This window comes from Nothobranchius furzeri, chromosome 18 (genome assembly GCF_043380555.1).
Source record: "Nothobranchius furzeri strain GRZ-AD chromosome 18, NfurGRZ-RIMD1, whole genome shotgun sequence".
Classification (NCBI taxonomy): Eukaryota; Metazoa; Chordata; class Actinopteri; order Cyprinodontiformes; family Nothobranchiidae; genus Nothobranchius; species Nothobranchius furzeri.
The window spans coordinates 23,423,438-23,441,675 of record NC_091758.1 but is presented as its reverse complement, the minus strand read 5'-3'; the positions used below and the strand labels follow the sequence as shown (position 1 = coordinate 23,441,675).

At 44.0% G+C, this 18,238-nt stretch overlaps 1 protein-coding gene across 3 annotated transcripts in view; it reads left to right on the top strand.

Moving 5' to 3' along the window:
• The window catches only part of sptb (spectrin, beta, erythrocytic), a 43,308-nt gene that overhangs the window by 5,919 nt on the left and 19,151 nt on the right, over positions 1-18,238 (top strand). For 2 of the 3 annotated variants that reach the window (XR_011517191.1, XM_015969660.3), the window contains exons 3-18: positions 6,767-6,918; positions 7,038-7,211; positions 11,101-11,198; positions 11,478-11,558; positions 11,640-11,755; positions 11,855-11,967; positions 12,039-12,226; positions 13,032-13,149; positions 13,593-13,751; positions 14,029-14,331; positions 14,516-14,666; positions 14,878-15,748; positions 15,852-15,989; positions 16,322-17,081; positions 17,266-17,468; positions 18,031-18,121. Coding sequence is in view for 2 of the 3 variants with exons in the window: in XM_015969660.3 (XP_015825146.3) it covers positions 6,767-6,918; positions 7,038-7,211; positions 11,101-11,198; positions 11,478-11,558; positions 11,640-11,755; positions 11,855-11,967; positions 12,039-12,226; positions 13,032-13,149; positions 13,593-13,751; positions 14,029-14,331; positions 14,516-14,666; positions 14,878-15,748; positions 15,852-15,989; positions 16,322-17,081; positions 17,266-17,468; positions 18,031-18,121 (3,716 nt within the window). In the remaining variant the exon portion in view is untranslated. Of the gene's footprint in view, positions 1-803; positions 1,538-6,766; positions 6,919-7,037; positions 7,212-11,100; positions 11,199-11,477; positions 11,559-11,639; positions 11,756-11,854; positions 11,968-12,038; positions 12,227-13,031; positions 13,150-13,592; positions 13,752-14,028; positions 14,332-14,515; positions 14,667-14,877; positions 15,749-15,851; positions 15,990-16,321; positions 17,082-17,265; positions 17,469-18,030; positions 18,122-18,238 lie in introns of those variants that run through there. The other variant, XM_054742164.2, reaches the window with a different exon arrangement.

The following is an 18,238-nucleotide window of genomic DNA, read 5'->3' as shown; positions in this document are numbered from 1 at the left end:
TTTCAATTGTTGGTAAACAGAATTAAATTTAGATCACACCGGCGAACCTTTAACGGCCGCCGTTTCCGGTAAACATCGAGACGAGACGATTGAGAAGAAAATGACTATAACGTTTGTTTTTGTTCTTGCGTGTTTGTGTTGTATTCAGAAGCAATTCACTGACCTAAATGAGCTTCGAGCTTTACAGCAAAAAGCCGTTTTGCTTGCAAGCCGATTGAAAATCACATTTCAACCATGTTCTGCAAAGTCTATATAACTGATCAGATAAAGACAACAGGAAATAGTTGCAATTGGATCTCAAACCAATGGAGTTCTATATATCACACCATGGAGGTGAGAAGAAGTTTCCCATCCAAGGCTTTTATCAGGTGAAGCTCCTAAACCTTTTCCTGCCTTCTTTAAATGATGATGGCTGCTGTTAGAGTGCTGGTTGATGATATTGTGCTAGAAGAGTGCCGCTGCACTGATGTTTCTGTAACGCAATCAGTGTTTCCTGTCAGGCAGCCAGAAGAAGGTGCAGGAGGAGCTGTAAACTCAGAAATGTGCTCCGAGACGTATCAAACATCCGGTCGTTTACTCTCCATCATACAGGAGCTTAAAGAAGATGAGTTCCTGATGAGCTGGACCAGTTGTGTACTTCGTGTTCAGCGACGAAGCAGCTGTGTGGGAGGGAGGGGGGGCACGGGAACACGTGTAAGTATTGAAACATACTGTATGCATGGATGAGGCTTGGAAAAAAAAACACACCCTGAAACAAAGCAAACTGCCCATGCCGCCTGAAAGTGGAGGCAGAGCATCATCACGTTAACGGTGAGGAGAGCCTGAGAAACAAAGAGGAAGAGGAGGGAGGGAGGGAGCAAGAGTTAATGCGAGAGGGATCTGGAAAGGAGGACAGAGAGCCAAGAGACGAGAAGAGAAAAGGAGTGCCAAGCTCCTGTGCCGGCTCCAGAGGAGGTTTATTGTTGTTGACGTTGTTCGGGGGTCAACATGAGCAGCCCGTGCCTGCTGCGCACCGCCCCCGTAAGCCAGCCCCGACTCCGAGAGGTCAAGATCAGCCTAAAGGCCAGCAGCAGGGAGACTGGGGCCATCCGGAGCAGCGCTGGGGGGGGCAGAGAGGCTGCCAGCCGGCCTTACACCCCAGCAGAGAAAGAGGCACAAGTTCGGGTCGGGCTGAGCAGCAGCAGCATCAGCCGGAGCAGGAGCACCCCACCGGTCCACCGCGCCCTGAGACCCGAGACCAGGAAGACGGGGAGAGATGGCCGGCAGCAGGAGCTCCATCAACACCCAGAGAGGAACGGGACCCTCCTGCATGTCCCACTCATGGGGACACCCTCAGGGGTCTCCTCCTCATCATCCTCATCCTCCTCCTGCACCCCCAGACGTCAGCGGACATCTCACCCTCACCCTGCCCCCCTCCTCTCCTCATCCTCCTCCTCCTCCTCTGCCAAGAGTATGAAGCGAGCGCGCTGGCTGAGTTACAGCACGTCCAACATTTGTTTCAACTCCGTCCTGGATGGACGATTCAGGCAGCTGCAAGGTACCAGGTCCTCAACGCAGAACTGTGTGTGTGTGTGTGTGTTTGAGTTATGACACTTTTCCAGTCATCCCCTCCCTTTGCCATCATGTGTTTGTGTTCATGTAGGGTGGTTGGGTTGGGGAGTGTGTGAACTCAAGAAAGTGAATAAGCAGCAGAGCGTGAACATCATTAGCGTTTCTTTTATTAAATACGTTTGCTAATAACTTATTTATTCTAAAGAACTCAGCTCTAACTGTTCTCCAACTTGGCCTTCAATAATTCATTTACAAACACTCAAAGTGGTTGTAATGCTTCCTCTCCCCAAACCCTCGTCTGTGACTAGCGTTCTGCAGTCTTCCTTACATTTGTGTTCAAGAGAAACATTTGTATTGATCTCGCCTTTCCTCCACGTGGACTTTTTTTTCTTTTCTTTGAAAGCTACTCCAAATGAGACAATCGTGAGTTTTGGTCCCAATGATTGTCCCAAATGATTGCACTGGGGGGTGTAAAAATAAAGAAATCCAATGTTCCATTGGGTTAACTTCATCCTGCTGGTGTTATTAAGGGTTTAAGAGCAAGTTCTGCCACCGCAGTGGATTTCTGTGAGCTTGCACTATGCTTTCCAACTCCCTGATGGCAGGAGTGCATTAGTGAGAGGAAGAAAATGGAGGAGACGATGCAGGAATGGAGAGGGGAAATGCATTTTTCCCCCCCTCTTGCCTCTGCTACATTTCAAGTATCGACTGATTCTGAAGGCTGCAGAGGCAACTGATACGCGGAGTGGAAAACTTCTGATGCTTTCCCAAATCAAAGACGTGTCACGAGCCGGGCCAAGCGCATCGATTCACCAGCTGCATGTCATGTCAACTTATTTTTCAAAGATCTCATCAGAATAAAGTTAGTCAAAAGAGTTAAAATAGAAAATACAGGTAATAAATATAAGAAAAGGTTTTAAACCTATTTCTCATGTCACTTTTCAAAAATGTGACATTCTCGTCCTTTCATGAAAAATCCTCCCTCCTGCTCCGCCTGTTTTTACTGTTTGCTTCTTTTGCATCCAAGTCTAATTCTCCTAATGCTCCAGCTGACGTAAATAAACTCGGGGAACATCAGATGCACATTAATCTGATGCTCAGCAGCTGCGGAGGGACGGCTCATCTCCTGACGGATCAAACGGCTCATCTTTGAGAGCACGTCTGGAGGAAGCGTGTAAGAAAAGCCTGCAGAGCTTCAGTTCATTGTCGTGTTCTTGTCATGCGGTCATGGCGTCACGCTCTGCTCTGGTACTGCCATGACTCAGGCGCGTTTAACAAGGGCTGTGGATCCACTGGGCCACGCCCAGTAAACGCTGACGGTAGGGAGAACCAAAAAGTTACACCAAGTTATATACAGGGAAAAGGCATCAGCATGAATAAGTCATGGGGCTTTCACCGGAGTCTGAGTGGAGGAGAGATTACTGAGTGGAACACATGTTTAGTAAAACTTGTACTTAGAACAAGATTGGAGAAAGTTAGAGGGAGCACAAGAGTTGCTGCAGTTTGTTCAAAAACCAGACTTTTGCCTAATGAACAATCCAACTGTTGCTCTTTAAATAAGAACAACCAAACGTTACTCTGACGTGTTGAGCTAGCAAACAAAATTAGCTTTGGTTTTTTTTTTTACCTTCTTTTTCAGATCATTTTAGAAGTTACCATCAGTTCAGTACACAGCTGGTACTTTAGTAGCAGTACTTCATGTCAGATATACTGCTAAAGTTACTGTAGAAAACACAGCAGGAGAAGAGAATTGGCTCGAAACACACTGATCCTGGTCAGATTTAGTCCATCGTGGTATCTTAACTGACGGAGTTAGTCCAACATGGTCATGAAAATAAAGAAAACACATTGAATGGGAATGTGTGTCCAAACTTTTGGCCTTACTGTATAAAAAATTCCCATCTCACCCAGGTGGTCTCATCCTTCCAAGCTCGGGTCCTCTACCAGAGGTCTGGGAGCTCGAGGGTTCTGCTCAGTGTCTTAGCTGTTCCTAGAACTGCACTTTGCTGGCCGGAGATGTCTGATGTTTTTCCTGGGATCCACTTTAGCCACTCCTCCAATTTGGGCGTTATTCCCCTAGTGCCCCGATGACACGAGCACATGATGTCTTCACTTTCCAGGCTTTCTCAAGTTCGTCATTGAGGCCCTGGCACCTCTCTAGTTTCTCATGCTCCTTTTTCCTTATATTGCCATCACTTGGTAATATGAATTTCTAGTATTTTTGTTCCTGTTTCTTTATTCGGATACTAAAATATTGGTGTTAACTTCATCATCGGGGAGAGTTTTTACAGATTTATTATAACTGAGTTTTATCTCATAACTGTTGGGACAGCAGTAGCTCAGGGGGTAGAGCGGGTTGGTTGTCCAGCAGTTGGAAGGCCGCAGGTTCGATCCCGGCTCTGACCAGAGAATGCTGTCGTTGTGTCCTTGGGCAAGACACTTAACTCACCTTGCCTGCTGGTGATGGTCGGAGGGGCCGGTGGTGCCTGCGTTTGACAGGCCTCGCCTCTGTCAGCGCACCCCGGGGCAGCTGTAGCTACATTGTAGCTCATCTCCATCAGCGTGTGAATGTGTGAATGACTGATTGTGTTGTGAAGTTGTGATTGTGTGTAAATAAAGGAATAAATAAATGTGTACCTAAATCCTTAAATACTTGAAATAGAGCAAATCTACTAATATCCATTTATATTGAGATCTCAGATGCAACAGAATCTTTTTGGTAAGATTTAATCTTCTGCAGCTCTGCAAAACCACAGATGGAATTAGAGGATTAAACAGCGTGTTTTTCAAAAGGGCGCTCAAGGCTTTGTTCACTGAGTTTACTCAGAACTTTGTGAGGAACATCCAAACAACAGCTTCGGTCCTCCCGTTGTCCCGTAGCTTCCTTTATGACCAGCAGGCTCATGCATGCTGCCCCTTCTCAAGGTCTCCGCTGGTGATGTGATACAGCCAACAGAGAGCACTTTGTGGGGATGTACTCTGATTGCCCTCTCAATGCCTCTACTGTAAAACCCTCTGAGTTCAGAAAGGATTTGTCACGGCTTTTTGCTCAGTCTTTTCTTTTTTTGTCTGTGTTTGCTCCTCTGACAGTCCCAGTAAACATTTGTGCCACTAATGCAGCTTTGACTTATTTGCATGTATAACTGCCATTACTTTTTCATGCTGCCTGTGTGGATGCATGGAGCAGTGCTGTGTGCCGTTATTCTGCTGAGGGGAGCAGTGTGAGGCATGATTTATTCACCCTACCCTGCTGCATCATGTGTTTTACATACAGTAACTCTTTTACTTCCTCTGTGAGAGAACAGGATTCAGCTGGAGCTTATTGAGGTGTGTTTTTAGCAGCAGGAGAGATGCTGTGAGTGATTTTGTTTATCTAGCTGTGGCTCTGTACTCTAAACCAGAAAGGCTGTCAGTCAATCTGCCTGGTTTACTTCTGTGCAAACTCTGTCTCCAGCTCCATCTCACCTTGTTCTATTTTTCCCTTCTTAACTGATAATTCAATACCCCTAACGTGTCTTTTCTGCCAACATGTTTTTCCTTTTTCATTCTTCTTCTCTTTTTTTTGCAGCTTTGGGCTAAAAATAATCTTTAATTTGAGAGAAAATAACTCATGAACCACTGGGTGGGTTTAACTGAAACTCTGAGGAAATAACTAGGGATATTTGCCATATTTGTAGATGGACATCTACAAACTAACTGACTTTTGGAGTCAACACAATTCAAGGGGGCCACCACAGCTAACAAACATTTGTCAACCTAAACGTGGCTTTAACTGAGTCTGATTTAACAGACACTGAACTGGACGTGTGTGTGTGTGTCCCCGTCATGTTCTCTGGGCTCTCACTGGTTATTCAACCAAAACAGCAGGAATTTCTCATGCTTAAAAAGCAAGATCTCTGAGAAGTTGTTTTTACTTGTTATTTTGAAAATATGATTGGTCACTGTGATGCAGGACAAACATGAAAATAGTCTTCTACCTATTTCTGGCATTAGACGGGGAAATGCTCGGGTCCACGAAAGCCACTCAGATCTACGTCACACTGAAAATTAGCATTCATGGACTCATCCATCTTGGCTCACGACGGTGAAGGCTGTCGTTGGTTTAGCTTCCAGGAAACAGAAGAGAGCGTCTTGGCTAGTAGAAGCTGACCGTTAGCATTAGTAGCTCTGCAACGTGGCTAAACTCCTTCTGGCTTTTCATACACACCAGAAACCACATCAAGTGTATTGAAATAATGAGTGAATAAGAGCTTTAAGGAATAATTTTCTTTTTACTATCAAATTTCAACATAATTTCATCTCGGGGACGAACAGAGGACAGTCTTCAGCAGTTGGACCAAAGCTGAGGAGGCTGGGACAGCTGATGATCTCATCAGTGGCCTAATAAACTTAGAGAAGCTGTGTATGTGAATACGTGTCTAACAGTGTCTCTGTGTGTGAAATCCAGGTTAGTGTTATCAGCAAGCTTTGACATAATTTCTCTGTGTTAGCTCTAGGCAATGTCAAAGCATCTGAAGTTACATTAGCTTGTGCATAACACGCACTGATACTTTTTATTGTGATTTGTATTTAATAAAACAAGATCGGAGTCGTGAAGGAGCTCACAGAGATTTAATGTTTAACTCTCTTTATGCTAATGACAAAAAGCTGTCTGGAGGACAAAAAGGAGACACACTGTGTGTTTTATTGTGATGGCGGATATTAAATCAGCAAAATTTCAAAGAAACACAATGAGTCATAATAAAGCCGCCAGATACTTATTAGTTAAACTAATATGGTCTCATAATGACTTCATTCGCCTCAGTAGTGCCTGACAAACTGATGTTTTTCAGCACTTTAACAAACTGAAATTCTTGCACTCTGAACTGTTATGTCATTAAATTGGAGGAGCTAGATGGAGACATGTAGAACGAGCTGCCATGCTAAAACAAATGCCTGGTGATGTTTTATTTTTTACAGCACAGAACAAGTAACTTTTAACCTAAGATCCCTTTAACCAGCAGGATTTCTCCATCTCTGAGGCAGATATCGTCACACTAACTCTGAGATGAGCTGTAACTCCTGCCAGGTTTTCCCTCAGTCTCACAGGCGTCTTCCCGTTTGAAGTGCTCTTGTGCAAAACAGTAAATTCCTACCAGCTTCGATGCTGCTGCTCTGCAGCTATGAGGGTTGTGCATTATTTATGAAACTCGTGTTCTTTTTTAACCCTCATCAGATGAGCGCGAGGCAGTTCAGAAGAAGACCTTTACAAAATGGGTCAACTCCATCCTTTCCCGAGTGGGCTGTCGCATTTCTGACCTTTACCTGGACCTGCGCGACGGACGCATGCTCATTAAACTGCTGGAGGTGTTGTCAGGAGAACGACTGGTGGGCAGCTGAGCTGTTCTAGCTTGTGTTTTCTCATCATTCCAAATTCTCTTGTGTTCACTCTCCTTTCAGTCGTTCCCTTTTTCATGTTTTACTGTTCTGCTTTGTTTCCTCTGTAGCCAAAACCCACTAAAGGCCGGATGCGGATCCACTGTTTGGAAAATGTGGACAAGGCCCTGCAGTTCCTCAAAGAGCAGCGGGTTCACCTGGAGAACATGGGCTCACACGACATAGTTGATGGAAACCATCGCCTCATCCTCGGCCTCATCTGGACCATCATCCTGCGTTTCCAGGTTAACTTGGACCCATTCTGAATTTAACTTTTACTTTAAGTCCAACAAAATGTACCAAAACTGAACGTTACATAAACCGTGAAATCCTTCCGGCGTGTAAGGGCGATGCTACACCGACCACCGAGACACATAGGACAGATAAATGTTCATCACTGTCATTTTTAACATCGTTAGATTATTAACTGTGGACTTTCTGCCATCCATCCTCTCCCATTTGAGCCTGTTCTAAAACCAGTATCTCACTGGGCTGCTACCGTTGGTGACAAGTTGTGAAGGACGTTTCAGTAATCTCTCAAAATGTTTAGGAGTTCTCATCTTCCTTTTATAAGTCACAGTTTTGCCGTTGTGTTGTAGCATTTGTTGTTGGGCTCTGAACTTGTTCAGGATATTTGAAAAAGTTCTCTTAAATTAATCGAAATTACTCTGAGTTACCCTTCAGTTTAAGCTGATTAGTGAGCGGGCTTCGCTCTCTGGAGGCTCAAACTTAGGAGGGATCTTGTGAGAAAATACTTAAACTTTCCACTGAAACATTTACATCCTGCATGAATGCTGCACAAATGCCCCAGGACCTCGGGTGAAAAATCCCTAATACAGATATGCAAAGATTTTTTTCTGGAATGTCCAGAAAATTTTGAATAGCAAACTTGAGAACTTTTGAGGTGCATCAGTGGCGTAACAGTTATGCCCAACAATCGAGAAATCTGAGCTGTGCCAATGTGGAGACCTCTTCCCAGTCTTGTGCTCGTTTTGTCGTCACACGTGAAGCAGAATGGCGTTGGGAGAAGAAGTGGACAAACTGCTGGACCAGAAACCCAGCTTGGATGAAGACCAGGAGAATTGCTGAAAGGATGCAGCGTGTCTTCTGTGCACAAACGAAAGCTTCTTCCCATAGCAGAGATGACTCCTTATTAACCTGTAGGCTTATGAAGATGCTTTAGGCATCCTTGCCAACAGATGTTTGCTAACATTTTTTTTGTTTGTTTTTGCAATCATTTACATTTGGGTTCCAAATGTGGCCTGTATGGTAAATGGCCTGTATTTGATATAGCGCCTTCTAGAGTCCTGGAACCCCCCAAGGCGCTTTACAACACAATCAGTCATTCACCCATTCACACACTGGTGGGGATGAGCTACGATGTAGCCACAGCTGCCCTGGGGCGCACTGACAGAGGCGAGGCTGCCGAGCACTGGTGCCACCAGTCCCTCCGACCACCACCAGCAGGCAATGTGGGTTAAGTGTCTTGCCCAAGGACACAACAACAGCGACAGACTGAGCGGGGCTCGAACCTGCAACCTTCCGATTGCAAGGCGAGCACTTTACTCCTGTGCCACCGTCGCCCCAAATGTGTGTGGTGACTCTGCCACTAACATGCCCATCCATGCATTATCTAAACCACTTCATCCTCCCTAGAGTAACAGGGAACTGGGATCTATCTCTAGCAGTCAGCTGATGGCGATGGGACACCCTGGTCATGTCACCACTCTATCACAGGGATACATAAAGGCTCCATCACACCCAGGGACATTTTAGAGTCTCCACTCAACTGAAGACACATGGCTGGTTTGTGCAAGGAAACCTGAGTACTCGGATAAAACCGCGTATGCGTGGGGAGAACATGCTAGCCCCATGCAGAAAGTCCAAGTACAAGCAGGAACCAGCAGCCTTGCTGCAAGACTCCCTAGAGAAAACTGAGAACCCTGTTTATGTATGAAGACAGTTTAGAAACTCCCTCATGAGAACCATTCAAAGTTGCAGCCCAGTGAGATTCTGACTTCAGTTTTCACATGAAATCCAAGAAAATTTAGGGGTAGCCACCAAATCAGGGGAAATTGTAACCAAACGGAAACATAATTAAGGGACTTAGCAAGTAGATTGTGAAAATAAAGTTGCACCCATGATATTGTAACAGTTATGTTTTGTTTATGTTAGACTTTTATTTTGAAGCGAGTGTTCTTGGGGGGAAGTTCCGGTACCGGGAGGGAGTGCGGGAGTTCTGGAGGGAAAACAGAGTTATTGTTGAGAGCTTGTGACTTCTGAGGGGAGTTGAGCTGCACGCCGTGGATTATGGTCAACAGTCACCCAGAATAAAGAATCGAAAGGGGCCATTACAATATGCTCAATCCCCACTTTCTCTATTGTGTCAAACGAAGCATAAAATATAATGTTCCACTCCAATGTTATTCCACACATAACATCAATTGTTAACATTAACAAAACTTTGTGTTTTCTTACTGTTAAACATTTTTTTCATCTATATTTAGCTGAATAGCATCACTTTCTTTAAAGCTGCGATGGCAAATCTGAAAAACAAGCTAGCTTTTAAACCTAAACAGTCACCGACCTCTCACCGCTCCTGTTGGCTATCATCCTTAGGCCACGCCCCCTGATATGGGAACACACATTGCCACAGTAAATGAGAGAGCGCTAAACACCAGTCACCATTTTCTAAATCCAAACATCTTTTGTTGTTCGCGACTTCAAATGTTGTTTTTGGTTTTGGGACTCTGGTAGTTTGTGGTAGCAGCTGACTGTTTCTCCTTTTCTGATATCACTGAGCAGAGAGCCTCTCATAGCAGTGGTGTTATGTTGCACATTACTCGGGAGCGTTACGAATGGAGGACCCTGGTAAATGTGGAACTGTGGTGGTTTGGTGAGACAGATAACCGGATAGTACAAACTATGGTTTCGGACCGAGCCACAATATTGACTGAGGTTCCAAAAGGGTTCAGATGAAGGCAACTGGGCTTCTTTGGTTTCTTGAAGATCTTTCGCTTCTCATCCGAGGAGCTTTGTCAGTTCTGACTGGAATATGGAGGAGGAGTACCCAGAGTGGTTTCTGCTCGTTAAATAACTGCTTATAAGCTTGACGCTCCCATATTCCAGTCAGAATTGACAAATCTTGGATGAGAAGTGAAACGGTTTCAAGAAACCAAAGAAGTCCAGTTGCCTTCATGTGAACCCTTCTGGATTACCATGACCTGGATTAATGAGAACCTTCACCAGCACATTGACCAAGGTTTTTAGACAAATAATAGAGAACCACTTCATTAAATGTTTTTTTTTCTTTTTTTTAAACTCTACGCAATATTTTTATAGCTATACTACATTAGAACGTTGTTAAAAGGCATAACAAAAGACTTTAAGCTAGCTTGTTTAGCAGATTAGCCATTGCAGCATCTTTTGTTGTTGCTACTCCCGTGAAATAAATAAGCTTTAGATGCTGCATTGTTTACTTACATTTATGTCCACAGGCAGGTAACAACGCCGTGCTTTAAACCAGGAGCTGCAGGAAGTTTTTGACTGTTCCACCTGAAACGATGCCTTCAGGCTCCAGTCGTTATCATCTGCTGTTAGAAGCTCATCAAACACATCTGTCTGGCTCTTATCTTCTTAGAGGGGCCATGTATTTATTTTTAACTTGACAGCAGCTTGGTTATTTTTAGATGAGGGTTGAAACAATAGGATGTGCTGCATTTTCCAGCCTTTTTCAAAACAGAAACAAAAAGAAAAAGGCTAGTCCCGTCTGTTTTCAGTCGCTATTAACCAAGGAGAACCAAAGCTGGCTAAATTTAGCGCTCTCTCAGGACTTGTCTCTCGTATCACATCACCGCTCTAATTACGAGCCCACTGTGAGGGGAAAGGAGCTCTTCAGTCATTATCACCCGTTTTTCTATCACTAATAAGTGACGATCCAGCCTGACTGAAACGATTAATGATATATCAGTTGAGATTGGTTTTGTTTAACACAAAGAAAAGACAAAAAGATGAGTAACGTGCCAAAATGTTCCCTACTGAGGTGACATCATATCTTTCTCTGATTGCAAAGAAAATGAAATTAAGATAAGTTTCATTATTCATCATCCAGCTGTGCTTGCTGTTGTTCACCAGATCCAGGATATCATCGTGGAAACGGGCCAGGCCGACCAGAAGGAGACACACTCTGCTAAAGATGCTCTTCTTCTGTGGTGTCAGATGAAAACTGCAGGGTAAGTGTTTTGTGTGATCTGTAGCATCACCAAGCTGCTGTAAGTATCCAGCGGGAATTGTTACGTGTTTATGTTTGCAAGCAGGTGTACAGCTGTTAGCTACAATTAATGACTTTCAGTTTTACTTGTTTAAACACATTTGAGTCTGTGTCATCACAATTTTATGGTTAAAAACACCAAATCCACGGAGCAAATTGCAATTCACCAGAGCAGGATGCTTTATTTATTGAAGTGATTTTTATGTTCATTAAATGACATCTCGCGTCTGTTTTCTGACAGATACCCCAGTGTCAACATCACCAACTTTACCACCAGCTGGAAAGACGGGATGGCCTTCAACGCTCTCATACACAAACATCGGTAAGCAGAGTTTAATGGAGACAACGACTCACGTCTTTTCTCCTCATCTTTTCTTTTTCTGCCCTCCTATCTCTCTCTTAGGCCAGATGTGGTGGACTACAACAAACTCAAGAGGTCCAATCCTACCCACAACCTCCAGAACGCGTTCAATGTGGCAGAGCAGAAGCTTGGTGTCACCAAACTCTTAGACCCAGAAGGCGAGTGACTGATGACCGCTGGGCACGAAGCCTGGTGGAAAATAAACACTTTGACTATCTAGTCGCTGCAACTGACTTGTTAGCCTTTTTGTTTTATAGATGTTTTCACAGAGAACCCAGATGAGAAATCCATCATCACATATGTTGTGGCTTTTTATCACTACTTCTCCAAGATGAAGCAGCTGGCAGTGGAGGGAAAGAGAGTTGGAAAGGTGAGCTGGAGACCAGGAACAGTAATTTCTCCAGCCTGCACCCCGTGTTTATCTGTTCCGTTCTTCTCCAGGTTCTGGATCAGGCTATTGAGACAGAGAAGATGATTGATAAGTACGAGACGTTGGCGTCAGACTTGCTGGTGTGGATCGAGCAGACCATCGTTGTGCTGAACAACAGGAAACTTGCCAATTCTCTATCAGGAGTCCAGCAGCAGCTTCAGGCCTTCAACACCTACCGTACTGTTGAGAAGCCGCCCAAGTGAGCCAAATAAATAATTCCACTTTGTTTTTGTATTTACAATTGGATCATTAAAATTACTTGGAGATGTTTTTGTTTATTTCTACTGCAGATATAAAGTTGGATTTAGGCATAACTCTGTATCACACGGGGCACAAGTTATAAAGTAATACGTAAAGTTTTACCAGCTGCATTTTCTCATAGCTCCTCATTTCAGTACAAACGCTGTGTAAAAATTCACTTTGTCACCACATTTATTTAGAAAAATACAATTTTATCTCGAAATTTTTAGTCATTATTAAAAATAATGATGTCAAGCTAATGTCACATATACATCTTCATAATTTTAACATGGGTATTTAGAATTAAACCTAAATACAAAAAATAAAAAGATGAAAAGAAAAAGTTGAAATTCTAAATTTAAACTGCCATAAAACAAGAGCTTAACCAAATATTTAGTTTGAAATAAGATTAATATTTAGATCTCGGGTTAGAGTGTAGATTTAACATGATCATATTTATTTATAATTCTAAATGTTTAGAAATGTATTCATATACTTAGATATGAGTTTAAATAATTAGATGTTTTATAGATTTGATTTGTAATCTTTAAATTGAACTTCATGAATTTAGATTTCTCTTCATAACGATCTTTAAATATTTAGTTTTCTTTACAACTTTGAACTTTATATATTTACACTTGATGTAATTTTTAGATTTTACTTTATAAAGTTAGATTTATTTGCGACTTTATTATTTTCAAATGTAATATTGCCCCGTAATTTGTCTAAATTGCAGCTTTTTCTTGTTTCTTTCCCCACCTCAGATTCCAGGAGAAAGGGAACCTCGAGGTTTTGCTCTTCAGCATCCAGAGTCGTATGAGGGCCAACAACCAGAGGGTCTACACGCCTAAAGAGGGAGCGCTCGTCTCAGATATCAACAAGGTGAGAAGCTAATTTACAAATAATGTAGAGCCGCTTTAATACAAATAGCCCCTTTGTGTCTTCAAAATGGACTCAGGCAACTGCAGCATTAAAACAGGAAAAATAATTGTATTAGTAAACTTTTAGACTCAGGCTATCAATTATAGAACAAATCGATGTAATCATAATGAACGCAATCTCTTAAAGATAATTAAATCTGACTGCAAGCGTAAAAAAACACGTCTGGAATTTGTTTGATTCTGAGTCGTGTCTACATTATGTCCAAGACAAAAAGTATCAGCACACATCTGGTTATACATGATCCAGGTGTTCTGTCACATCCCAGAGGATGGGATCAAGCAGGATGGTGCCTCTGGTTTCCTTAATATTTCAGCACCACCTTGCTGTTGAGCTCACGAAGACAGCAAACCATTACGCTGCTTCTTCTCCTCGTCTGTGTGCAGGCCTGGGAGCGTCTGGAGAGGGCGGAGCACGAGCGGGAGCGCGTCCTGAGAGACGAGCTGATCAGGCAGGAGAAGCTGGAACAGATGGCGAGAAGATTCGACAGGAAGGCTGCCATGAGGGAGACCTGGCTCATGGAGAACCAGAGACTAGTGGCTCAGGTTAGTCAAAGGAAAACCCACTGGAGGACATCAGTGGATGTTTGTTTTATTACACTGGTGTCAGTCTCGGCTGCGTTTTTGTTTTTTATTTAATTACAACAGCTGCTTGTCTTCATGCCAGATCATCAAAACCAGAGGAAAAAAGTGAAGACAAATTGTTCAAGCCAGCTTAAATATTGTCAAATAGTAATAAAAATTTTTTGACCATTTGTTTCATACAAATCCTCTATGTCATCATTATTATTGGAGTACTTAAAAACTCTTTTTTTTTTTGCAGGATAACTTTGGTTACGACCTGTCAGCAGTAGAAGCAGCAAAGAAGAAGCACGACGCCATTGAGACGGACATCGCTGCATACGAAGAACGCGTCCAGGCCTTGGTGAACATCTCCAAGGAGCTGGAGTCTGAGCGTTACCATGACGCCAAGCGGATCGACGTAAGAAAAGACAATATCCTCCGTCTGTGGGACTACCTGCAGGAGCTGTTGAAGGCTCGAAGGGGGCGTCTGGATATGAACCTGACCCTGCAGAGGATCTTCCAGGAGATGTTGCACATCATCAGCTGGATGGATGAAATGAAGGTACACACACACACACACACACACACACACACACACACACACACACACACACACACACACACACACACACACACACACACACACACACACACACACACACACACACACACACACACACACACACACACACACGCGAGGACATCTTCTTTCTAAACATTCCTCTAAACCAACACTTTCCCTTCAGGCTAGGCTGCTGTCCCCAGACTTTGGGAAACACCTGCTGGAGGTGGAGGACTTGCTACAAAAACACGCTTTGTTAGAGAAGGACATCGCTCTGCAGGCAGAGAGGGTACAGAGTACCAGCGCTGCTGCTCTGAAGTTTGCAAATGGAGACAGTGAGTGCAAAAGCTTCCAGGAAAAAGCAGCTTTCATTCATTCCATCGGAAGCCTAAAATACATTAGACTCTACAGTAAAAGTATTCTGAGGGTTATTTCAAATATATCAAACTAGACTTCATATAGTAAATATTTTATTTCTTTGCAAAACATGAAATCTAAAAGAATGTGGTATGTAACCATTTGTTGGGGTTTGTTTTTTTCCTCCAGGCTATAAGCCATGTGATCCTCAGGTGATCCGGGACAGGGTGCAGCATCTGGACCTGTGCTACCAGGAGCTTTGTTCTCTCGCTGCGCAGCGAAGAGCTCGACTGGAGCAGTCTCGCCGCTTCTGGAACCTCCTGTGGGAGGTGACAGAGCTGGAGAGCTGGATCAGGGAGAAGGAGCAGATTTTCTCGACCCTTGATTACGGCAAGGACCTGACGAGCGTGCAGGTGCTCCAGAGCAAACACAGCGCCTTTGAGGATGAGCTAGGAGCCCGACGTGCCAATCTGGAGCAGGTCCTGGCTGAAGGGGAGAAGATGATCCAAGCCAAGCATTTCGGCTCCCCAAAGATTCAAGAGTGCATGAACGACATCAGGAGGCAGTGGCAGCAGCTGGAGGAGCTGGCTGCGTTTAGAAAGCAGAACCTCCAGGACACCCAGACTTTCTTCCAGTTTCAGGGTGACGCTGATGAACTTAAAGCCTGGCTGCTGGACGCCAAGAGGCAGATGAGCAGCGATGACGTGGGCCACGACGAGTACACAACTCAGCGGCAACTTAAAAATCACAACAGCTTGAGAAACGAAGCTATCAAAAATGGAGGCACCATTGACGCTCTGTCCAAACAGGCCAACGCTCTACCAGAGGAGCTACAAAACACTCCTGATGTTCAGAGACGTCTGAAGGATATCAAGGACCTTTACATGGAGCTCCTGACTCTGGCTGACCTGAGGCAGTCCAAGTTGGATGACACCATGTCTCTGTACACGATCTTCAGCGAGACGGATTCGTGTGAGCTCTGGATGAGCCAGAAAGAGACGTGGTTAGTGGGCTTAGAAGTGCCTGAGAAGCTGGAGGATCTGGAAGTAGTCCAAAACAGGTGTGAACCAGTTTGATCGGCAGCATCTCAGTGGACCGTGGACTTGAATTGTCTAAAACTGTTTTGATTCTGTTACTTTAGCTCTCATTTGTCTCGTTTGCAGGTTAAGCATTTTAGCTCAAGATATGGCAAACGTTCAGTCGAGAGTCGACAACGTCAACAAAGCTGTGAAACAGCTTGAGGATAGCAGACACCCACGAACCAGAGAGATCAAAGAGTGCCAGACACGACTGAATAAAAGGTGCTTTTTCCCTCTAGCAGTTATATATAAGAATGTGTTTAATCCTCTTTGTTACATAAAGAAAGTTTCTGCCACCCGACAGAATTATTCTGGTTTTGTTGCATTTGAATGTTGCAGATGAGCAGATGAAAGAAGGTATCAAACAAAGAAAACAAACAGTTTTTATTTATTAAAGGGGAAAATCTATCCACACCTTCAGTCCTTCAACAAAATTTGCATTTGATTAAAATTAAATGCTAATATTCTTAGAAGGAAATGTAGAATAATGAGATAAAGCATTACTCGAGAACATAAACAACGACTTTAAAGTAATTTAATTGTGTTTTTTCCAGATGGGATGCCTTCAAGGCCATGGTGGAGGAGAAGAAGAGGAAAGTAGATTCTGCTGTTAGTTTGCACAACTACGGGTTGGAGTGTGACGAGACGGAGGCCTGGATAAAAGAAAAGACTCGGATCATTGAATCCACGCAGGACTTGGGCAACGACCTGGCGGCTGTCATGACAATCCAGAGGAAACTGTTTGGCATAGAGAGAGATCTGGCCGCCATCGACGCCAAGCTTTCCTTCCTGAGGAAAGAGGCTGACCGGCTGGCTCAGGACCATCCGGAAAATGCTGGAGATATCTTGGCCCGCAGAGGAGAGCTGGATGCAGCCTGGGACAGGCTGAAGAAGACACTGAAGGACAGGGAGGACTCTTTAGGTGAGGTTAGTAAGTTACAGACCTTCCTCCAAGAAATGGACGACTTCCAGTCCTGGCTATTCAAGACCCAGAAGGCTGTGGCATCGGAGGAAATGCCCACCTCGCTGCAAGAGGCTGAGGACCTGCTGAGCACTCACAGCGCTGTGCGTGAAGACATCAACAACCATGAAGAGGACTATCAGCGTGTGAGGGACACTGGAGCTCAGGTCACACGGGGTCAGGAGGACGATCCTCAGTACCAGCAGCTGGAGCAGAGGCTGAAGGGCTTGGATCGAGGCTGGTATGAGCTCCAGAAGATGTGGGACAGTCGCAAAAACTTCCTGGACCAGGGTCTGGGCTTTCAGCAGTTCATGAGGGACAGCAAGGCTGTAGAGGCCATTCTGAACAACCAGGTACTGCACAGGAAGTTTAGTCTAAAGGGTCAAGCAGACAGGGGTGACTTGTAAAGCATGGGTGGTTAAAGAATGTGGAGTGAAAGAATGCAGCGTAGTCGGTTCCCAGACGTTTTTCATGTTTCTTGGCTCTCTTCTTGACTTTGCTGTTAGTTTTTAACTCTTTGTGTCTGTTTTGCTGCAGGAGTACACCCTTGCTCACATAGACAAGCCTGACACCTTGGCTGGAGCAGAGAAGGCTCTGAAGAAGCATGAGGACTTTGTGAGCACCATGGAGGCCAACGAGGACAAGGTCGACGGTGCTCGGCAGGGCGGGCGGCGGCTGGTGGACAACAACAACCTGTACTCTGGAAAGGTTCAGGAGAAAATGGATTCCATCCAGGACAGGTTGTTCATCCTTCTGTTTATGGCTGAGTAGTGAACAAATACCAGATACTGCAGTGCTTCAGAGCCAGTAAAACGATTTATCTGCAAATGATTCACAAAAGTTCACTGAGATGATAAACAAGTGACCCTAAAAACCACGTCTACATATGCTAAATTACCCATTTACCATAAAATGCAATCTTAATCATCCCAAAGCCTCCTCTCTATGCTCCTTCACAGGTATGTTCAGAAATCATCTTTTCTTCAGGGTTTTGGCTCAGCTGGGAAAGCTTTTTTATTGTTAGCTTTCACAGAAGTCTGTAGAAAGGACATGGGAGCTGCTCTGCTTGACTGACAGGCACATGCAATAATGGATATTGATCTTAAAGTGAGAGCTTTACTTCACAGTGCAGAAGAGAGAAGAAATGATGACTTTTTCTTAAAAGAAAAAGGAGCACTCGTGGACTGTATGCTGCTAGAGTTTTATCACAGAGAGATTTGTTAGATAAAGAGATTAATTTCTCACTCTGAAACTTTGTTGTACTGTACCTAATGTATCATTGCTTCTGTTTTTGCTCTACAGGCGTGACAAGAATAAGAGAAGAGCTAAAGACGTGTCAGAAAAGCTCAGAGATAACCGTGACCTGCAACACTTCCTGCAAAACACTCAAGATGTGAGTTCATAAGGTGTTGCCATATTGCTTTAGAAAGAAAGAAAACCACCTTTTATGCGGCGCCTCTCAAGATAAAAATCACGAGGCGCTTCACAAAAAACAACAAAAAAAAAAAAA